Source organism: Mustela nigripes, chromosome 1 (genome assembly GCF_022355385.1).
Source record: "Mustela nigripes isolate SB6536 chromosome 1, MUSNIG.SB6536, whole genome shotgun sequence".
In the NCBI taxonomy this organism is placed as follows: Eukaryota; Metazoa; Chordata; class Mammalia; order Carnivora; family Mustelidae; genus Mustela; species Mustela nigripes.
This window is the reverse complement of record NC_081557.1, coordinates 206,184,288-206,207,370: the sequence shown is the minus strand read 5'-3', so window position 1 is coordinate 206,207,370 and position 23,083 is coordinate 206,184,288. Positions and strand designations below refer to the sequence as shown.

At 51.3% G+C, this 23,083-nt stretch overlaps 1 protein-coding gene across 7 annotated transcripts in view; it reads left to right on the top strand.

Moving 5' to 3' along the window:
• TBC1D14 (TBC1 domain family member 14) overlaps positions 1-23,083 on the top strand; it is a 103,035-nt gene that overhangs the window by 57,305 nt on the left and 22,647 nt on the right. For 5 of the 7 annotated variants that reach the window (XM_059380399.1, XM_059380393.1, XM_059380415.1 and 2 more), the window contains 4 exons: positions 14,537-14,655; positions 16,413-16,495; positions 17,720-17,837; positions 19,776-19,882. In XM_059380399.1, coding sequence (XP_059236382.1) covers positions 14,537-14,655; positions 16,413-16,495; positions 17,720-17,837; positions 19,776-19,882 — 427 coding nt within the window. Of the gene's footprint in view, positions 1-7,941; positions 8,025-8,232; positions 8,320-14,536; positions 14,656-16,412; positions 16,496-17,719; positions 17,838-19,775; positions 19,883-23,083 lie in introns of those variants that run through there. The other 2 variants (XM_059380425.1, XM_059380430.1) reach the window with 2 other exon arrangements.

The following is a 23,083-nucleotide window of genomic DNA, read 5'->3' as shown; positions in this document are numbered from 1 at the left end:
GACAGAGAGAGAAATCACAAGTAGGCGGAGAGTCAGGCAGAGAGAGAGAGAGAAGCAGGCTCCCCACTGAGCAAAGAGCCCGATGCGGGGCTCGATCCCAGGACACTGAGATCATGACCTGAGCCGAAGGCAGCGGCTTAATCCACTGAGCCACCCAGGCGCCCCAAAGAAGTCTTTTTTTTTTTTTTAAGATTTTTTTAGTTATTTATTTAACAGAGATTACAAGTAGGCAGAGAGGCAGACACAGAGAGAGGGAGGAAGCAGGCTCCCCGCCGAGCAGAGAGCTCGATGCAGGCCTCGTTCCCAGGACCCTTGGGTCATGACCTGAGCCAAAGGCAGAGGCTTTAACCCACTGAGCCACCCAGGTGCCCCTAAGAAATATATATTTTTTAATGTGTGTAAGGGTCATCTGACTGGCTCTTTTTGGTAGAACATACAACTCTTGATCTTGAGGCTGTCTGTTCGAGCCCTACATTTAATTCTTAATTTTAAGAATTAAAAAAATCTGTTTTAAAAAAAGAAACTGTTAAAACAATATAAAAAGAGGCACCTAGGGGCTCAGTTGGTTAGGCAACTGCCTTAGGCTCGAGTTATGATTCCGGGGTCCTGGGGTCAATCCTCTTATTGGGCTCCCTGCTCAGTGGGGAGCCTGTTTCTTCCTCTCCCTCCACTGCTCTGCCTGCTTGTGCTCTTGTGCTCTGTCAAATAAATAAATAAAATCTTTAAAAAAACAAACAAACAAAAAAACCAAACCAAAACAAAAAAATGCGTGCAGAGTGAGAGAGGAAAAATTTGAGGAGTTTTGGGCCCAGGATAGCAAGATGAAGCCAGAGGTGAATGGGTGTCCCCAAACACAACCCATGTCCCTCCAGAAGGATGGTACAGATCAGACATTGAGCTGCCCAGTGGCCAGAGCAGAGAGGGCTACGTTCAACAGCTGTGGCGGTCCCTTATTGGAAGCTGAACCTGTTCTGGAAGTTCGGGCTTGTCAAGGTGCTAGGCAGCATGTGTTTGTGTGCAATAGAGACCTTTCAGTGGAGTCTTAGGAGGTGATCACACAAAATTTCCAGTCCTGCTTAATTTGGGTTTTTGGAGAAGGAGCAGGTTAATTATTTATCAGACTTGTACATGAGACCTTTCTGGAGGAGACGGGACAGCAGTGATGGGAAGTTTCTGTAGGGAAAATGACAAGGTCATTGAATTTGACCTCTGTGTTTATTCTTTGGATAGATTGTCTCCCACTGTTGCGGTAATGGTTAATTTATTCTGAGAAGTTATAGCTCTTGTACTGAGAAGTATAGCTCTTGTACTTCTTGTGCCTTTCAGGGATATAAACTCTGAAATTCCAGTGCATAGTACCTCTTACGGTTTGCTTATTTTTCTCGATGTGGAAGTGATAAATTCCCCATCTGTCTGCCCATGTGGCTCCCAGGAAGAGAGAGGGATTTGGGAACAGAAGCCCACATATTAGTTCCCGCAGATCTTCCTGGGGGCCTCTGACAGGGCAGGGGTGAGAGATCTGCAGTTTGGGAAGGCAGGGGGACCATGAGAGGATTCTGACTGGGATCAGGGGACTCCAAGTCTTGTCTTGGTTCTGTCATCCACAGTCAGTTGTGTGGCCCTGGGCCAGCGACTTTATCTTCCCGAACTACAGTTCCCACTCTCCAAAGGTCCCATGCACCTTGCCCGTGCTTGGAGGGTCAAGTAGGCTGAAAGCACTCCCAGGGCAGCGGCTGGCGTCCAGTGGGAGCTCAGTAAAGGTCAGTGGCTCCTCCTGTTCCAGTCTAAACCTCATGGCTACACCTTCGCTGTTGTGGGTGGGTAAATTAAAAAAAGACCAAAACACATAAAAACCAAAAACCAAACCAGCTTTGCTGCAGGAATGTTCAGTGTAGTTTGGAAATTGCAATTGGCAAATCAGCCTTGGATTCCATCTGAAATGGCTTAAAAAATGTTTTGTTTCAAATTCAAAATAATTTATGAAAAAAGACACAAATGATCGATGTAGGTAGGGTAAAACAGGAACGCCCTCTTTACCCCAAGACTTCTGAGCCCCTCCTGGTGGGAGTCTCTGACAGGTTAGTGCCCCCCCCCCCACACTGCTTGCATACACATTTCGACCACATAAATACACTCGTCGTGGAATCGTAGGCCATGTGAGCTGTACACACTCTCTTTGGCATGCGCATGCTAGGTATTGGGAAAACTGGAACAAAGAAACGGCTCAAAGCTACAGTAGGCTTGTGCTGAGCGGGAGAGCACCATTCATGTTCTGCAGTCAAATGTTCTACCCCTGAGCTATAACCCCAACCACTCACATTCTGAAGCCGGTTTCCCACTGACCTTGGGCTCTGGCAATGGCGTCTGCATTCTGGTGGCCCATCCTGTCACTAGAACCAGAAAGATGCATTTCATGGTAGCAGCAGAATGGAGGCAGCTTCCTAGGAAGACCCAGAGAGATGGCCATTGGGAGATTTCAAATGCTTTTGCCCTTGTCTGGGCAGTTTAATGTGTTGACATGGAAAGAGTGACAGCCGAAGAACACCGCTCTTCCATTGATCAAATTGGCAGTGGAAAACTGAGATTCTCAGGTATTTTATAGTCTCTCAAATACAGCAGCGGGAAGACACTTCCAGTGAGCGAGGGTCCTAGGGCTGGCTGGCTTGTCTTGCATGTCCAGCCTGGAGTGCAGGGCCCAATGCCCACCAGGCGGCCGAGGAGACCTGATCAGCCGGCTAGGCGTGGAAAATTTTCCCTTCTCCCCTTCTAGGTTCCATTGCCCGTTCTGTAATGAAACACAAGACAGATTAATAGGGAAAAAACCAATTTTTTATGTATGGGAGACTTGGGTTTGGACTTGGGGTAGTAGATTAGTGAAGATGTAATAAGATTTTTTGACGCAGCCTTTTTGGCCTTGAGTTCTCAGTCTCTGGTGACAGGATTCCTCTGTCCCTCCTGATGCAGGAAGGGTACCTCTCGGACAGGAAACTTATTCCTGCTTTCAGGGGGACAGAGGAAGGTCAGAGTGTCCTTGCACTCACTGTTTCTCAAGAGACTTTAATTTGGAATAGTGTGCCAAAGTGGCATGTTTGCAGTGTTATATTCTGTGCTCCTTCATAGGCGACTATGTAGGACTCTGAGAAACCTCAGATTGGTGGAGAGTGAGGCATTTTCCACACCTCTCTGTGACTTGTCTAACTTGAACTCAGAGTGTTACTTTTAAAAAACCGCTTGTCGGCGTGGAAGCACTTTGGATGCGGCCTTTGCATTGTAGACGGTAGTGGAAACTACCCATGGTGATTCCGGAAGTAATAGGCAAGTGCCCTGTTTGTTCCTTGGTCTCATGGCTGAGTCTAATCGTTAATGTGGCTGTGGGCACATGAAGGTAGCGCCAGTGTAGGACACTGAAATCTTAGTTCAAGGGCAGTCCCCCAGAGAATTCGGCTCTGGAGTTGGACAGCCCGGGTTCAGATTGGACCTTGCCACCTCCCATCTGCTGCTTTTCCGAGGAGGCCACTCAGAGCCTCAGGTGCCGTGTTTGGGGACAAAGAGGTGGGGGAGGGGACACTGGCATTGCCTGTGTTAGTGTCCTGGGGCCACTGTGACAGTGCCACAGACTTGGGGGCTGAAAACAGCCCACATTTATTCTCCTACAGTTTTGGAGGTCAGAAGTCTGAAATGTGTCTTCCAGGCCAAAATCAAGGTGTTGGCCAGGCTGGTCTTTCTAGAGGCTCTAGGAGGGAGTCCCTTCTTTCCCTTCCAGCTTCTGGAGGCTGCTGGCATTCCTTGGCATGTGGCTACCTCACTCCAACCTCTGATCCTCTTGTCTCCCTTTCTTCCATAGTCATACCCACCTCTGCCTCCCCCTTTTAAGGATACCTGTGGTTATTTTGGGTCCCTGCAGATAATCCGGGATAATCTCCCCCATCTCAGGGTCCATAACCTTAATCACATCTGCAAAGACCCTTCTCCCATAGAAGGTCACATTCACAGGTGCTGGGGATTCCAATATGGTTTTAAGTGGGAGCCATGGCTCAGCCTAACACAGTCTCTACCTCATGGGATCATTAGAACTGAGACTCACTGGGTCTCAGCCCAGTGCTCCCTCCTAGATAGTGTTCCGAGAGGTCTTCCCTGCCCTTCCTGTCTGGATGACCTTTCTGGCCCCCATCAGTCACCACAGTCACAGACTTCGCTGTTTCCCATCTTAAGTTCTTGCTCGGTTGTTTCTTTACGGCCTGCCTCTCAACCCCTGCTAGACTACAAGCTCACGAAAGCAAGGTCTAGAACTTGTTTGCTCAACCATTCTTTATCTCCAGGGTCTGGAACTGCGCCAAGGTTTAGTGGGTAGTTAATACATATTTGTTAAGTGGATGAATGAGTGTCAAAATTCAAAACATACCACTTTGTGGGCGTTTTTCTTCTTATTTTTATGACAACATAGGCATTTTCCTGTATCCTTAGATAGTCTTTCATTTTTTACTAAGTAGTGGCCTTCTGTGTAACATGATTTACTTAACCAAATCCCTAGGACTGAAAGTTGTTCCTTCGGTAATCTTTTGATCCCTGTGAGATCCAGGGGCTGGTTTCTAAAGTGTATGCCGCCCTGGGTGTCATAGGAGGCGTGGAGAGCTGAGAACCCATTCGTCTGTGGGAAGGGAGCCTGGCAGTGTTAGCCCTCTCTGGCTCTGGGAACTCCTTCCAGAAAGCCCGCAGTTAGCCCGCAGGCCAGTCAGCTGCCTCCGGGGTCTCTGGAAATCTGGGAGATGTCTTGGGCACGTCTGTGGTTTAGCAGTCGTCTGCTTGCTGGTCTGGGATGATATGAAGGCAGGGACTGTGCTCATCTGTGTTCGTCTGTGTTCCTGGGGCCAATCACCAGAAGTGCGTGGATGGAGGGATGGAAGGGAAGGAGGGGAAATGCCTGCCACTCTTCTCAGAGGTTTTATGGTTCCCTGAGGGAAACACCTCTTTTTTTTTTCCCCCAAAGATTTTATTTATTCACTTGAGAGGGGGGGGGGGAGCATAAGCAGGGGGAGATGCAGGCAGAGGGAGAGGGAGAAGCAGGATCCCTACTGAGCTGGGACCCTGATGCGGGGCTCAATCCCAGGATCTGGGATCATGACCTGAGCCAAAGGCAGATGCTTAACCCATGGAGCCCCCCAGGCACCCCGAGGGAAATGCATTTTAAATAAACATGTAATTACAAGTGTGATCAGTGCGGTGAGCAATGGGAGCTGATGCTGGGAGAGAATGATGGGCCTTGTTCTGGTCCCGGAGGGCAGGGCAGGGGGTGCATTTCTGCTGTTTGCGACAAGATCTGAAGGACGGTCACCAGACATTGCATAGTCCCTTTCACTTGTGAAGAAAAACTGTAAACCTACAGAAGGGTTCCAGGAATGATTCAGTAAGCACCATATATAGTCCGCTGAGACGGAACAGTCACTGACATTAGGATATTCATATTATCGTGCCTCTATTTTTTTTTTCATGGAACCATTTGAAAGTAAGTTGCAGGTATTGTGACATCTTACCCCTCAATATGCCAGCATACAGGTCTACAGAGTGGAAGCTGTCCTACGGTCAGCATGAGGCTATTGCCACACCTAGGGGGATGGTCAGTAATTCTGTGTGACTGTGACCAAGTTCACGACCAAACCACATTCTGCTTTTCCCCAGTTGCACCACACTGTTCTTATGAACCGGCATCCAGTCAGGCTTGTGTATTGCCCTTAGCTTTTTTGTCTCTTTATTCTCTTGGTATAAAACAGTTATTCTGCCGTTTTCTCGTGACATTTACCTTTTCTTTTTCCCCCTTTCCTCCTCCCTCCCTCCCTCCTTTCCCTCCTGCCTTCCCTCTTTTTCTTTTTTTCATTCATTCATTCATGACCGTAGGTCAAAAATTCATTTAAAACATGGAGAAGTTGAGTGAGATGGTAAAATTGATGACAAGGGCATTTGAAGAACTAGGCATTTATTGGCATAAAAACAAAAAAAAGGAATTAGAACAAGATTGTTAGGTTGGATTTAAACCTACAGCCTGGTGGGAACAAGAAAACATAACCTCTGGAGTTGTTCTTTCTACTGGACATCAGTCTACAAGTTAGTGTTGTCTGTCACATTTTCTGGACTCTAATAAAGTAATAAATAGCATGGGCACACCCTCCTGGAGGACTGAATAAACTGGCTGATGTGTTAAAAGTGCCCAGGGATGAAGTGAAAGGACACCCCACCCTCCAATGCTTTTGTCTTCCAAATTTCGAGTAATTTCTAAGGCTTTCCTTAATCCTTCTTCCAGAATCAAACTCTCTCTCTTGATCTTCCTGTTACTTTTTGAAACAGCTTTATTGAAGTATAATTACTATACAATTTCTCATCCATGTTCAGTGATTTTTAGGAAATTAATGTAGCTGTGCAGCTATCAGTGCACTCCAGTATTAGGATGTTTTCCTCATTCCAGAAAGTTCCCTCAGGCCTGTTGGCAGTTCCCTCTTCACGCTCCAGGCAAACAGTAATTTGCTTTCTCTCTAGAGATTTGCCCTTTATTTATTTATTTATTTATAAAGACCTTATTTATTCATTTGACAGACAGAGATCACAAGCTGGCAGAGAGGCAGGCAGAGAGAGGAAGGAAAGCAGGCCCCTGCCAAGCAGAGAGCCCGAAGCGGGGCTCGATCCCAGGATCCTGAGACGACGACCTGAGCCAAAGGCAGAGGAGGCTCTAACCCACTGAGCCACCCAGGTGCCCCTAGAGATTTGCCTTTTAAAGAAACTTTATAGAAACGGAATCTTGTAGATGACCTTAGGTCATGTTTTGGGGTTCGCCTGTCCAGAGCCCGTGTGCACCGAGCCTTCCTGCCCATCCCATGTCTTCAGTTAATGTGAGTTCATGTTGTGAGTATTTGCATCAGGTCTCTTTGTGGAGGGACGTTTTGTTTCTCTTGGGCAGGTTCCCAGGGGTGTGGTCGGTGTACTGGCCCCTGAGGGATGCCAGACTGTCCTCCAAAATGACTGCATCTGCCAGTGACCTGTGGCAATTCCCGTGTCTGCGTGTGCTCCCTGTTACTCCTCCATCTTCTTGAGTACAGCTGGGTGGAAATCCTAGGCTTCTTCCCAGTGAAGAAGTTTCTGGTGGCAATTTGGGAATGCTGGTCTCCAGCAAGTCAGCTGGGGAAGCCTCGTTGTCCTAGTCCGGAGACTTGTGCATTTCCATCCCCGGGGAGTCTTGGCATTGGCCAAGACCCAGTCTGTCCACCCCTGGATGTTGGACCCATGGTCTGCTGGGAAGGAATTTTGCCCCTGCACCGATTTTAAAGATTCCTGTAAGCTGGGGTATGGTTTGTAGTGGGATGCTCCCATCTGAGATGCACTGTGCGGCAGGCTTCGGTGAGTGCCACTGAAGGACAGGGCAGTGGTGTTGCCGGCACGGATCCTAACGCCCCTCCCAGCTGCCCCTCTCGGCAGCAGTCGTTCGTCAGGTTCCCATCGGGATGGGCTTCGCTGTGCACCCTGACGTTGGACTGGACGCACCTTCCTGCGGAAGAAAGATGAGCAACCGTGTGCTCTCAGCCCGCTATGCAGAGCGGAGGCGCGCGGACATGTTCTGCAGCTCCGTTCGGTGACACACGTTTCTCATTCCAGGACGCGCTAGGGAGCGGAGCTCCGCGTGCTCGGGGTCTCGCCGCTGCTTATGAGGAGCACGCGTTTCCTAGTGCGGTGCGGCTCTGCTGAGGGTGCGGGCCGTGGTCCCGGCGGGCGGGGGGCGGACCCCGGGGAGGTGGAGGGAGCTGGGAGCCCCGCCCCTCCCCGCCCATAGCCCCTGCCCACCGCCCGCGAGCCAGGCCTGACGCGCCGACGCGGAGCGCACGATCCCATCGGCGGCGCGGCATCTGCGTGCCACTGAGCGGCCTGCCGCCCCCGCCCGCGCGCGCGCCGAGCCGCCGCCCGAGGTCCCCGGAGCCGCCCGCCGGAGCCCGCCCGGGCATGGAGCCGCCGGCCGCGCGCCCCTGAGCCCCGCGGCGTTCATGGTGAGTGCGGCCGGCCCGCCCACCGGCCGGGCGCCTAGCGTGGGTGCACCCCGGTGCGTGTGCATGTGTGTGTGTTGCACACCACTGCCCAACGAGCTGAGGCTTGCACGCGGCCGTCGTGTTCCCCGCGAGCCTCCCCGCAGGCTTTGTGTGTGCGGCTCCGCGAGATTTTCCCTCCGGGGTCGGCCTCGGCGGAGGCAGTGAGAGATTTTCCCCCGGGGGTTGGACTCGACAGAGGCAGTGAGAGATTTTCTCCCGGGGGTTGGCATCGGCGGAGGCAGTGAGAGGCCGAAGGGTGAGCCGCCGCATCCTGATTGTTGTCGCCCCGCGGGGCACTGCAGCCTGTTCTCCGATCCGGGCCAGGCCCGGCCCCCTCTCACCGGCCAGGGGGCCTTGCCCGGGGTGCTGGGGAAAGCCTTCGTGCGGGGGGCGGGCGGGGGGCAGCCTGCGCCCTGTTGGATCAGACGGCAGCAGCGGCCAGGCTTGCTGGAAGCCCCGGTTCGTATTTAAGACATTGCACTACCCAGGCCGCCTATTAACTCGGTGTTCTGCGTGTTTTGTAAGGAGCACGGCCTTGAACAGAGGTTCCCCACAGTTGCTTTCCCAAATGCCATTTCCGGTGAGGAGGGGGATGCTCTCTGGGAACCTCGCTGCCAGAGAGCAGCCCCGGAGGCCCTCAGGGGGTCTCCTTGCTGTGAGGTCAGGCGGGTGGTCACCAGGACAGCCTCCCGGAAGGCTGAGCCCTTGGGAGACCTGGACAGGCCACTAAACGTCCCAACAGACCAGAGCCTCTCTCCCTGCCCCTGCTCCCAGAACTGTGTGTCACCGATGGCAAGGTGTGAAGCCAGCTGTGGCCTTCCAGGCTCTTGCTTGCTCTGCGTTTCCCCACGGCCCTGCTGGGGAAATACTGAGAAGGGTGATTTTGTAGTACCCGGCAATGGAAAGAATTCCTGGCCATTTTCTGGGCACCTGCGGTGGCTGTCCTCTGATAATCCATTCTCAGGGGAAGGGCGAAGGAATGTGCTCAAGGTCATACTGCTGGTGGTGGTCATTGAGGAGGTTGAGATTGAAACCTAGGCCTGCTGGCCCCCTGGTGCTTCCCCTGCAGGCTGCCTGGGCTCTTGGCCCATAAAGGTGTGGCCACTGTGGTGCGGTGAACCGTGGGTCTTGTGGGGATCACGCGAGATGACCCGCCTTGCTTTGTTGCCGAGGTCCCTGCAGCACTAGCTCTCTTGTGGGAAGAGGCTAATCTTGCCACGGTGTAAATTGAGTCAGGGATTGGAGCACAGGTCTTGTCTGACAGCTGTGCTCTTTCCAGCCTGGGGGCCTCCCCTCCTGCCATCCTGCCTGGAATGCTTTCATCATTCCAGAAGCTTGATCTTTTCTTCCTCCTCTCAATTGTTTGTCCTGCTGTCTTTTGTTTTTCCTTTTTAATGGCAAGTTAAACGTATCTGAGGAGTCTGTCACCCTAATCCTCGCCCTCAGTGCTCTCCCGATCACACAATCACATGGGGGCTGTGGCTCCTGTGGCGGGTCGCATCAGACGGGCTCCTCTCACAGTTGACTTTACAGGTCGCCCCAAGTCCAGCTCCTCTCTCGAGGCTCATCCCTCCGGCTCCAGGGAGCTTGCTCTTGGCACTTGGACTCAGCACCATTCCCCATGTAATGCACTGGTCCTGACCCGCGGACAAGCCTGCTCCTGTGTGTCCCTTGGCTGCGGCTGGTGCCGGCAGGATGCCTCTCCAGCGTCCAGCCCCGATCTGCCCAGTCCTGTGTTCTCTCGGGAGGCACCCTCAATGAGATGCTGTCCTGGATTCCCGCCGCTGTAGACACCCAGTCCTCCAGCCTTGCTCTCTTACGGCAGTTTTCCTGATCTGCTCTCCTCGGCTCTGCGGCTTACTGCGCCACCCAGACCCCTTCAGGGCTGAGGTCTAGGTCTCCTTCAGGGCTGGCCCCGTGTGGTCCCTTTGCAGATGAGGGCCCTTTCCATTTTCCTCCTGTCTGCTAAAGCTGTTTGGCTCTTGGCCCCTGCATGGAGTTGGGACCCTGCTCCACTGTCCTGGCTTTTTACCCTGACCCTTTGCTGGGTTATCAGACCACACCCACAGCTCTGCCCCTGGTTTGTTTGTTGCTGCTCTTGGTCTGGTCTTCCCAGCAGGATGTGGGGTAGTAAACTCCTCAGGGCAGGGGCTGGGACCTCCCATGCTGACTAATGAGCCTGTAAACCTTTTTGACAATCCCCTACACCCCCATCCCCCGTGCCTTACACAATTTAAGTTGAGACTCTGGACGGAGATAAAACTAGGTATAGAACTGAAAAATCTGTCCTTATTATGTGGACTCTGCTTTTTTTTTTTTTTTTTTTTCTCTTATCGTTTGATTTTAAAGAAAATGTTACCATGACCACTTAAACTGATTTATCCCTGGAACTTTGAAGAGCCCCGTTCTCTGTTTCCTCTGGGGCTGGGCAGTGTTGGGCAGGGTGATCTGTACTGAGCACCCTGCGGGCTAATCAAAACTTGATCCCATAGGGGTCCCAACAAGAGAAGAAACTTTGTGAGGAGAGACTGGCCTAAGGCTGGGCCTGGCCCCTAGAAGGGGCTCACGCTCTAGTAGCTTTGGAGCGGGCGTCACCTCCCCTCCTCCTGGGAGCCTTTCTGGAGATGAGGAGCCTTGGAGTGAATAGTTGTCTTTTTTTTTTTTTCCCTGGTTAAACAATGATTTTATTGCTGAGTGCTTAGACAAATTTATGCAATCAGGGCAAACAGAGGCTGTGGGTGATTCGGATTTCCAACTGAGGGGAGGGGACAAGACTTCCCTGGTCTTAGGAATATGGAGCCAACTGGTAAACCCAGCTCTGGGTCAGAGTGGGCCAGAATTCGGCATCCTTATCTTTTCTGTTCCCAGGATGCTTTCAGACAGCCACAGCTTTCTCAGTTAAATGGTTGGGATCCTCAGGAAGATCAGGAGCAAGTCCTTTGGACTTTAGACTTCTCCAGGTTTTATGTGTCTGTCACAGAATCCACTTGGGCAAGGTCACATGAGCCTCTTGGGACCACCCCAGTTCCTGAGGGAGTCAGGCCCTTCTTGGCCATTGTGTACATCTGTCCCTCTGTACCCTCAGCCAGGTGGGGACACCAGGCAGTGAGGCAGGGTGGGTAGGGATGGGCCCTTCTCAGGAGCAGGTGTGTGGCCCGTGGTGGTGACCGTCAGGCAGCAGAAAAGGGCAGTCAGTCCTTTCTGGTTTCTAAAGTCAGTTTGTCGCATTGGGAAAGTGAGCTTATTGTTGACACCTCCGTGTGAGGCTCTGGAAGAACTAGGTGTGGAGCGAGACCTGTGACCATTTCCAACGTTCCAACGACATTCACACCAGCAGTGCTTTTTGGAGTTCTGGAAAGGCTTTCCCTGCAATTTCAAGTATGGGTAGGACAAGCCACCTCTCTCTTTTTTTTTTAATCATGCAGTGCTTTATGTGGTTAAAACAGAAGTATTTGCCCTACCTCTGCCCTTAATTCAGTATTACAGGTTTCTGTCATGGTTGAAAGCTTTTCTTAGAATGTGAATGACCGAATTACTTCTGCATTGTGTCTGTGAGTGGCTCTCAGGTATTCTAGAGTCCTGGGAAGTGTGGCTGCTTGCGTGTCTCCTGTCCCCAGGTCCCCCGCTCCCCAGCAGGCTGGTCACTGACAGCTGGGCCTGCACCTTCCATCTGCGATGTGGGGACAGAGGCGGCTCCTGGCTCAGAGGGCTGGTGGGAAGGCGAAGTCACGCTGACGTGTGTGTCAGGTTCTCGCAAAGCTCTCGGCTCCTTCGCGGTGCGGTGGTGCGTGTTGTTGTGACAAGAGTTTCTGAGCACTAACTGAAGGGATCTGATATTTTTTCCTTGCAAATCAAGGCATTTGGTTACTTTTACTCCTTTCTGTATTTGTGCTGTTTGCAGACTTTGCAGGGCTCCGTGATTGTTTGGCCCTAGGGCTGGTGGCCTGCTTGCTTTCTCTTTTTATCTGTTTTTCTTTTTCTTTTTTTATACGCTTGTTTCAGGCTTAGGGGTACGGCATTCAGCAGCCAGGACTACCCTTTATTGAGAACTTTCTGTGCACAAAGCTTCTCCCTGTTCCTTAGATAGCCCTCTCTGGTTTGTACGGCTGGACGTGTGGACATGAAGCTCAGGGATTCCAAGTAAGGGCTTTGCTGGAGGCCGCAGCTGGTTCTCGGTGGATCTGAATTTGTTCCCACCCCCATCTGGCTCCAGTGGCTGCACTTAACCCATGTAGAACTGGGCCTTTTCTCTCTAAAACTGCATACCTGTTTGAGTGTAATCACAAAGAGGTTGGGCTGGTGCAGAGTGGCAGAATGGCCAACGCCAGCTGGCTGTGTACTTGGGGGGTAAGGCACTTCACTCTGAGCCTCAATTACCCTGTCTGTAGAATGGGGTGAGACTGCCACAGAGCTAGAATGAGACTGTGTGTGTAAAGCACACAAAAGCAAATGGAAATGGGTGTCCGTGTTCTGGGACATTTAACTTGGGGTTGCCATCTTTGGCCTCCATGGTCAGCAGGTGAGTAGCACCTTACGGGGCATTCAGGACTAACTCTTGTTAAAATCCAGCATGTCTCAGAATCTTTCTTAACACACAGCTTTGGGTAGATTGTCTCTAAAATTCAAGACTCTGACATCCTGGTGCTAGATGTGAAGCTTCCAGTGGCTCAGTGGCTGTGTGAGTGCCTGAAAACGTGTGTGCTCAGATGTTGACTCCATGAAGGAGGGAGTCTGTTTTCTCAGTTTGGGGTAGGTAGGAGTCATTTTGGTGTTTTAGTGGGACCATTTCAGGGTAGACGGTGACAGCATGTAATCTTGCACACCCAGATGCACAGAAACTGCCCCACCCACCTGCTTCTTCGGGTGCCCCATCTTGCTGCCTGTGTGTTTTGAGGAAACAAATGCGCCTTTCTACTTTTTAGAGGCTTCTATAGGCTCTTTTGGCTGAGGGAATAATTGCTGGCCAAATAATGTTACTAGTAACAGCCCCTTGGCAGCTAGTGTCGATTTAATTCCTTTAGCAATTAATGGCTTTCTGCTCATGATATTTCTTCTGTTGTTATCTGGAATGGTTATTTAAATCGTGGGTTAACTGCTCATTCGTTTTCCTGTCTTGGCAGTTAGATGGTCTTCCCTCGAGCAGGAGGGTCCCAAGAGCCTTCTCTGTAACATAGGCAATAAGAAAGTATTGTTTTGTTTTTCTCTTTGGCAGAGGGCTAAGGGCGTGCACATATGTGTGCGTGCGCACACGTGCACACACACGCACACGTGCACACACACGCACAGGCACACAACGCACACGCTGTTCCAGAAGCCAGACTCTTTGGTTCCAACTTACTTGACTCCCGGAACTCCACTGGTTGGGCATTGGGAATGTGGGTCACCAGGTGTGACCAAGCCTTTGGCTATAGTTCATGGGACAAATCAGTGACCCAGTGCTAGTGAGTCTGCTTGTAGCACCAGTATTTACGTAACCACTTGCAGTGACGGCTTCATACAAAGATGTTAAAGAATTTTTTTTTTTTATGCTCCCGCTCTTAAGAAAATGGAACCGCATTTGCAACATCGTGGATGGGCCTGGAGTGTGTTATGCTGAGTGAAAGAAATCAGACTGAGAAAGACAAATACCATCTGATCTCATTGAGATGTGGAATGTAAAAACCAAAACAAATGAATAAACAAAAAGCAGAAGCAGACCCATAAGTACAGAGAACACACAGATGCTTGCCAGGGGGGCGTGGGGGCGGAGGGACTGAGTGGGAGACACATGCTCCCAGTTAGGACACGAGTAAATCATGGGAACAAAAGACCCAGCACAGGGAACATCGTGATGTTGTCATAGCATTCATGGTGAGACGTGGCAACCACACTGGCTGAATCACTATGTTGTGCACCTGACACTAAGGTAACATTGAGTCAGCTGTTCTTAAAAAATAGATCTACGAAAAGAAACACTTCTAATCATTTTCTGCAAAAAACGTTTAACCTTTTCCTCATGTTGGAAACTGTTGGAAGGGCTAACAAAAACGTATAAAATGCCATGAGATAAAAGGAAAGGGGTTTGAAATTTGGGTTGGAAGCGTGTAGGGGATGAAGCCAGGGGTCAGACGAATGCTATGGCTCTGAGTTTCCCAGTGGCCACTGCAATAACCAGTAGAAGTTGGCACCATCCAGAAGCCAGAAGACAGCTCTTATCCCGGAGAAGCATAGAGCCTAGGGGGCTGCTGGGATGGTGGACCTCAGTGACCCCCCCATGCCTCTAGCAGCAGGGGCAGCTGCAGTCCTCACTTCAGATCTATATGACCGACCCCTCCAGTTGGCAGTGTTTCCTTTCAAAAAGGAAATATTTTCAATATGCTACCCTCAAAATGGCTTAAAGGACCTCATTACGAAACAGCTCTCTTGTGCTTGGAGGGACTTCATAATATCAGAACTGGCTAGGCCTAGAGTTACCCATTGTTTCTTTGTCCCAGGAATATGAAGACAAGGCTGGACGACCTAGCAAGCCACCCTCTCCAAAGCAGAATGTGAGGAAGAATCTTGATTTTGAGCCACTGTCCACTACCGCTCTCATCCTGGAAGACAGACCAGCGTGAGTCTACAAAAGATTCTTAGAATCCCTAGAATGTTTGTTTTAGTAGATAAGCACAATTTGTTGATCACATTGTGTTAGAATAAGAGCTCAGGTCACTTGAGGGAAGAAGCATAACCCCTGGTACATATTAAAATCCTCAGTTCCTCATTATTCCCTATGTTAACGTGTGTTCTATGATAATAATAATAACCAGTTTGCAAAACTGTCCTTTAACACAGAAGTTTTGACCAAGGTTTTCCATTCAGATGGTTTTTCATTGTAATTTAGCATTTAGAAATACTTCAGTAGCCACTGTAGATTATGGGCTGACTCGTAATGGCAAGAAACACAGAGAAGTGTCCTGCAAAGGGGGGGTGTTGCGGGGACACCCCAGCATGGTGGGTCAGCTCCTGGCCTGGCCTGCTGGCTTCTTGGAGGTCTGCTGTACACGGACCCACCTTTGGTGTCCCAGGGCCTCCAGTGTCTGTTGACAGATGAGATGGGCTTTGATGACTGGTTTACAGATCACGTTTGAAGGCATCAGTGAGGTAAAGGGACTGCTGCATTGTCCCAGGCCACAGCCAGTCTCTTTTTAAGTTCTGAGCTTCTGTGAACATTGTGTTTGAATAGGACGATCCCACAGCTTTGGAAAGAGGGTGAAAGAAAGCTTGTTAAGACAGTGGTCTCTTAGGTCCCTGCCCACCCTGAAATCTGCAGAAGTGGGTCATAGTCTTTTTTGGGGGGAGTAAGTTTTTATTTTTCTATTTATTTACTTATTTAGAGAGCGCGCACATGTGTGAGTGGGGGGGAGAGAGGGAGAGAAAGAATCCCAAGCAGACTCCATGCCAAGAGCAGTGCCCGCTGTGAGGTTCAATCTCATGACCCCAAGATCTCGTCCTTAAGCTGAAATCAAGAGTCGGACGCCCAACTAACTGAGCCACCCAGAAATGAGTCTTGTAACATTAACTCTTGGGCTTTGGGCCTGGTGAACGTGTGGTGGATGGGGAGAGAGTCCCTGCAATGCCGGGTTAGAAGGATGGAGAGGGACCCGGGAAGAGCCCATTCGGGAACACCCTCCCAGCACTCTCAGAAACAGGGCCTGTGGGAGAAGGTGCCATGGCTTTTGGCAGAAAAGCGGGCAGTCATTCGGAATATGCCAGAAAGCAGGCTGTGCTGTGTGGGGAGCATACCAGCCTGACCTTGCTGCCCCAGCTGTCAAGTGCCTGCAGATTGACTTTCTGAAGTAGCCCATGCGTTTGAGGTTTTCACTCAGGATTTGAAGTTGCACACCCCATTTATATGCTCAGAACTGTGACACACATTTTATGTTAAAGAACACAGATGAGCCAGTAGCTAATAGAAAGCTTGCACCCTGGAGGAACTGGTCGGAGAGCGGATTTCTCCGTATGTGCGACACCTGTCCTTGGGGTCCCTGCTTCTCAGAAAGTGTGACAACTGTCTGGGTGCCATGCTCAGCTCGCAGTTGTTCTGGAGACTGGGGTGAAAAATACCAGAAGATCAAGTGTTTATGGGCAGCTGTTCCTTTCCTTCTACTAACTTTGTACATCAGATTTTTGAAAATACTGAGCTTGTTTTACTTCTGTAATTAAATCTTTTTAGTTTAAGAAATTGCTATGTCTTGGGTCATCTTAACAAATGTAGTTTTTGGTCTTTTGAGTTTTTCATTTTTTTTAGTAAGTAATTCTCAAATTTTGTTTTTCAAAGACTTTTATTTGATGTTTGTAATAGTAGAAATCCTTTGTTTTTTTGTCAAGAAATCTCCCAGCGAAGCCAGCTGAAGAAGCCCAGAAACACAGGCAGCAGTACGAGGAAATGGTGGTTCAGGCCAAGAAACGAGGTAACGGCTCTCACACGTGTTGCTGCTTATGTCAGACACCACAAGATTACGTGTCTTTCCGGAGATTTTTTTTTTACCTCCTGGAGCCCTAGATCCTGAACTTTGGTGAATGCCTAAATATTTTGAAATTTTTGTTTTTTATCAAAAGCATGTTTCCACTATCCATTCCCAGTAACTTTCTCCAAGGAGGTAATACCATGAATTTACATGAGAAAAGAGACCCTTTAGGACAGAAGTGCTAGGCTGGGGAAAGCTTCAGTCCGAGGTGATGAGGTGATGAGCAAACTTCCTCCCCTCTCTGGCCTCCACTTTCCTCATTTACAAGACGATGTCATTGGATTTGATGAAATCCTGTGCAGCATTTAAAAACCCTAAGACGCCAGCATGTTTAAAAAAGTATACATAATAAACACAGTGTGGCCCACCCCACAGTATTAATTCAGCATAAACTGGAAGGATGTTCTGCCACCTGCTAGAGCATGGACAGACCTGGAGGGCTCAGCGACGTAAGCTACTCACTAAAGTACGCGTATTGTAAGATTTTGCTGACCTGAAGCCCCAGAGCAGTGAGAATCATAGAACTGGAGAGTAGAGTGGTGGTGAGTTTCTGTCAGGGAAGATGAGAAAGTTCTGGAGTGGCGGGTGGCGCACAACCATGTGAATGTACCCCATGCTGCAGTTGTACGTGCAGAATGGCTAAGATGCTGCATGTTGTTTTAGTAAAAGAAATAGCGTGATAAACTGCGAAATAGCTCAGTAGAAGAAATAGCAAAAAGCACGTGTAGTTTAAGATGCGTGAGATTTCTCCAAGTTGCTCCTCCCACGCTATGACTTGTGCCCGAGCTGTGAGAGGTGAGGCTAGAGGCTCAGTGGGGAAGGGGACTGGGCAGGGGGCCCGGGGGCGCCTGGTGGTCGGCAGTGTTCCAGGTTGGCTGGGCAGGGAGTTTTTTGGGTTTCTCTCCTGAGGTGGCTGAACCCTGTTCTCACTCACATGCCCTTCTGTCTGCACGTTCTTCTTAAAAAGCTTAGCGAGAGGTGGATAAGGCCTAAGTGTCCCACACCCTGAGAGGCCCAGAACGGTAATTGGGAGGGTGGCATCACGGCCCACTTCGGTGGCGTCTTCTGGGTGTTTCACAGCATGACTCTGAGCCAGGTCACCCTGTGTGCAAGCGGCAGGTGTCAGTTAACCGATGCTCTATCCTCGTTTGCCGTCGCCGTTTGCAGAGCTGAAGGAGGCCCAGCGGAGGAGAAGGCAGCTGGAGGAGAGGTGCCGCCTGGAGGAGAGCATCGGCAACGCCGTCCTCACCTGGAACAACGAGATTTTGCCTAACTGGGAAACAATGTAAGCTGTTGTGTGGCGGGTACTGCTAGATGGCTTAGCAATTCCCTCTAGAACCTGCCGTTAGCGGCGATGTGAACTGGAGCTCCCGTCACAGCCTTCGGTGAATTTACCCTTCACGTTTTTGTGGTGTGGGGTCTCCCTCCCCACCTCAGTTCACCCCTGCCGTTCCCTGCTGGGACACTGGGACAGCCCTCATCCGACCCCCAGGTTGTCTTTGCTTCGTATCCAGAGGAACCTTCTAAAGCCCAGGTCTGTGTCATCCCCCGCCCTTTAGTATAGAATGTCCATGACTTCCTGCTGCTCTGTATACAGTGTGAGTTCCTTTGCTTACCTGGTGGGAACTTTTGTGAGATAACACTTCCCATCTAGGCTCACCTTCTAGCTCTCCTGCCTTGATGACCCCTCTCTTTAGGCAGCTGCAGGACCTTTACATGTTCCATGCCCTCTGCTTAGAGTGCCCTTGTCCTGTAACACCTCCTCCAGCTAACTCTTTGTTCTTTAAAGCTTGTACTTCCTTGGGGAAGACATTCCTGCCCAGGGGACTGTGGCTGACCCCTGGGTACACTGCACCCATCTGCTCCAGAATCTGATGTCTTCTGTCTGAGGCTGGGGATGGGGTCTTTGATGACTTTTCCCAGTGGCCAGTACCCAGCAGAGCCTGACACCTGCTGTCATCTTAACACCCATTTACAACAAGAGATCTGTCCTCCTTGCACATTCAGAATGGGGAGGGGCAGTGTGCAGACAGCGGTCCCTAGGGCCACGTGCAGAGGCGAGTGGCTTCTTCTGGTCTTGGTCCGTTAGCGGGCGCCACCGGGGAGCTTGGATGGGAGTTTCCCTGTAGGCTTGTCCCTTTCCACCTAAAGCAGATGTCAGGATGTTGGGGACTTGCTTCTGGCACTTTCCTCGCTCTGGTGTTCCTAGCTCTTGTTACAGGGGTCAGACGGCCCTGTTGAGGATCTCTGACGGGAAAACAAGCTATTCCTGAAGCCCACTTTTCTAGGTGTCTTTAATATGCTGGACATTCTCAGGAAATATTTTCTCTCAAAGGGGACCCAGGAAAAGAATGGGGGTGCTCAGAACCCCTGGGCTGTCTCCCTGTGTGGCTACAAAATGCCTCCTGCCCCTCCACTCCTGGTGCCTCCTGCCCTGCCTGATCCTTGGTGTGAGCTAGATGTGGGCACTTACACAGCAGCCCGTGTTCAGGGCTCCAGCTGGGTGCCCCAGTGCTCTGTCCCACTTGACCTTCACAACGCCTCCCGGGGGAGGGTCTCAGCAGCTGCAGGGCAGAAGGGAGAAGGAATCTGCTCTGGGTTCCACAGGTAAGGGCAGAATCAGTCGCAGCAGCCCCTGCTGTTCCCTCCCGCCCCCCCACGCCCCCCTCTCCCCCCGGCACTGTGCCGAGAAGCCCCAGCTGAGCCCCGTCCCCTTTACATTAGCCCCAGCTGGCGGCAGTCCCCGCTGTGGGCCATGCATGTGCCTCGTGGCCCTCAGGCCTCCGCGGCTCCACTGCTGGTGGGGCTTACTTCCCAGTGACCAGCCTGCGTGCGGGGTGTGGTGGCCAGCTGCTGGGCTCTCGGGGCTCCCTGCACTGTGCCCAGCTGTCTGCAGTTCCTGCAGCGGCCCAGGCTGTTTCTCATTCCCTGCCTTCTGCTCAGAAAGCCCTTCCCTTTACCTGCTTAAACTGGGGCTGGTCACATAGGATTCAGCTCCAGAACAGCGCCCTCCCTGCTCACACGGGGCCCTTGGTGTCCCTGTCACAACCGTTGTCGTTGATCTCCTGGCCTCTGGAGCATGGGACCGTGGCTCCCTGAGGGTGGGGACTGTACGTGCAAAACTCTGTCCCCTGATTTTCTGGTCTGGGGCTAGGTGCACGGGTGGTCGGATGTTTCTTCACTGAGAAAAAACTCATAAATCCATGCTTCTGTTTTTGTGCAGGTGGTGCTCTAGGAAAGTTCGAGATCTCTGGTGGCAGGGGATCCCTCCCAGTGTGAGAGGCAAAGTCTGGAGCTTAGCCATTGGCAACGAGTTAAACATCACCCATGGTGAGTAGCTTGCCTGATCCCAGGCTTGGAGAATGGATCCTTTCCCCCCTGCCACCTTCCAGCCCCAGTCCTCTGGCTTCCCCCATACCCTCTGCCCCGTGAGGAAGAGAGGCAGCTGCTGCCCTGAAGTCGTGTCTTTGAGAGGCCTGGTAACTGGGTCCTCCAGGAGGGAGAGACAGCAGGGCAGCCAGGGTCACTCCTCCCTGCTTCTGTTACCCGGGAGTTCTGAGCAGATGCCTGCCTTCCTCCTGATACCTGTCCTCTTCCCGGAACAGACAAGGGGGCACAGAGAGTTTGCAGAGCAGTGGTGGGCTGGGTCATGTCAGTATCTTTCCTCCAGGTGCTGTGGAAATCCAGCTTGGTGGGGACGTGGGAGTGGAAGAGAGGCGGGTGTTCTTTCTGGAGGCCTTGTGGTTGGGGTGCAGTGGGGTTTTTGGCAGCATTTTGTTCCAGGCGGCTGATCTGTAAGCACCGTAGAAGGACAGCTCCCATGCCAGGCGGGGTCCCTGAGTCCTGGTAGCTGCCATCCAGGGGGAGGTGGAGATGTGTAGGTATTCCTCTTTCTTTGGGCTCTTTGTCTCCCCGGATGCCTCGTGCGGCATGCAGGTGGTCGTACCCTAGCAGCTGTGCACCCTGGACTGGCTTCCCACTCTGCGCCCCGCAGCCCACGAGGCTGTGTGCCCAGAGGGAGCTGGACACCAGGAGCTGAGACACTTCTCTGCCTGCCCGCAGTCTCGGCTGCCGAGACAGGAGCCTCTTCCTTCCGCCCTTCGTGCTCCTGCCGTGGGTGGTGGCAGTTTTCGCCCCACGGAAGGCATTCAAGTGGAAAACTGATTTGTATCTTCTCTTTGTAGGTAGGGTTCGTGTTTTTATTACTGTTACTTTTTTTTTTTTCCTTAATCTTACAAGACTTTGACCTTACCCCACAATGGTGGCCTTGTCCAGGCAGCGTTCTCTGTCTTGATTAAGATCAGCTGGTTGTGTGGATGGTTCCTGGTTTCTGTTTCTAGTGACTGCCTCCAAGCTCCATTTTAATTTCTTTACCTTAGAGGATTATATGTAACATTTAACTTTTGAAATCGTTTGTAGAAGTTTGGAGAAATCGCCGAGCATTTACCCCAGTCCTTGTTCTTAAAAATGTTCTAAACTCTAGCAGCAGCCGAGCAACAGCTGAGCTGGGTACTGGGTGTGTCTCTGTGGTTCTCACTGGTGCCTGCGTTGATTTTAGGAGAATTAGAATCTTCTGTGGACTATGTCAGAGTAGATGGGGCTCAGCAGCCCCGATTACATATCTTGAAAGTTTGTCTCGATGCGGATATCGGTTCATTTTATTTACGTCGCATCGTTCTTGTATGATTGGCTGCCTGGAGTCCGTTTCCTCCACGAAAGCACGTGCCCTGTAGGCTGCGTTCCCAGCTATCACGCTCTCCGTTCCGTCACTGGGCCTGGCCTAGCCCTCTGCATGTGGCAGGCTCTCAGGAAGTATCCATGGGGTGCATGCCTGTGCCACCTTCTTGGGTTCTCCTTAATCTCAGTTTTACTGAATATTTAAGCCAACATAAGAATGTGAGGCTGGGCATCACGTTCTGTTGCTTACTTAGATGTCTTCTCTAACATCAACAGCCCTTCTGAGAAGGTTCAGGACTGCCCCACACCCTAGCGCAGGCTGGAGTCAGGATTCTCTGCTACCCTTGGCTGGGTCGGAAGCCTGTGTTCCATCTTGGGAACCCCTGGAGATTAGCTCTTGAAGGTTATGCTTGTAAGATTGGAAACTTCTAGAAAGTCGGTGTAGTACGTTACTGAGCCTTTGCTCTCAGGGAAGTCAGCCTTGGGCTTTGTACCCAGGTCTGAGAGGAAGGTGTGTTTGCTGCCCCCTCATCACAGCAGACACCACAGTAAAGGACAGAGACACCTGTGGGACTTGACGCTTCAACTCGTTTTTGTCTGAGGCTGCTGGCTTCTGTGCTTGAACCATCTCATACCTCTTCTGGCCAGTGGTTCCCAGTGTTTGGGGGCCAGGTGGTGGTTTCCATCCATCTCCAAGCCAAGCCCACCTCCTGGAACGTTGAGAGTGGGCAGAGGTTCCCCAGACCTTTTTGTTCAGGGATAATAGTATGAAGTTACATTTCACAGTCGTACCCTCTTCTGCCCCGGCCGACCTGCGTGTTGTGACTCAGATCTTTAACAAGGCTGGAAAAAGTAATTAATCAAGATTTCCCTTGTTGGATCACAGTACGGTTCCTACAACTTGGCTTATGTTTTAATAAAATAGCGTGAACTCTCTGGAAGGCAGGGTGCTCTGTTGTATATTCCAGAAGTAATGGTGGGAAAAATAAAGTGACAGAAATTCTCTGGGTAGCTGCAGTTAAAGTCTTTGTCATCCATCAGTGCTCATAGCGACGCCGATGTGGATGAGGGACCCAGGGCTGGGGTGAACGGCCAGGGGGCTGGGGAGGTCTCCGTGGGTAGAGCCCTCATGGGGTTCCTTCAGGAATGAGGCGTGGACATACCCACACAGGGCTGGCTATGACAGCAGAATTTGTGAGCATGAGCTCTTACTTCACTGTTCTAAGCTCCTCAAAGAGAAGACTTACTGAAAAAGAAAGTTGTAGGGGTGGGGGAAGTTGGGAGCCATCCTTCTGGGGGCTCCTCCCGGGAATTGGCGGCCAGCAAGAGCCCCAGTGTTGTGAAGCCTCTGCCCACTGTGCTTGGCCCCCTCCTTGTGTCTGGCAGTGAGCTGAGGGAGGCTGGGCCCCCGTGCTAGCGGCCACCTCCTGTCTTTCTCTGGAGCCACATGGGTCTCTGCTGGGCTCTGCTTCCCTCCATCGTCCACCGTCTGGTGTTCATTGATTGTGTCGCTCTCTGTTGTCCCCGTGCCGATCGACCTCGCTGCGTAGGCGAGGGAGAAACCTTTACATCTCACCCCCCCAGGGGCTCACAGTCTAGTGAGGCAGTAAGCTCAGACACGAGTCAGAACAGAAGTGTGGTAGGGGCGTGTTGTGTTGTTGAAGCATGCACTCAGCATCGTGCTAATACTTTGTGACTTCTTCCTTAGTATGTGCTGACGTCCTCAGAAGCCGTGTTGGGGACTTACTCACGTGGCCTTCTGAGTATGCAGTTTGAGACCAACCTGTAACCATTGGAACAAGTTGGTCATTTGCTTGCCCGGGCTTTGGGGACACAGACTCCTACATGCCTGTG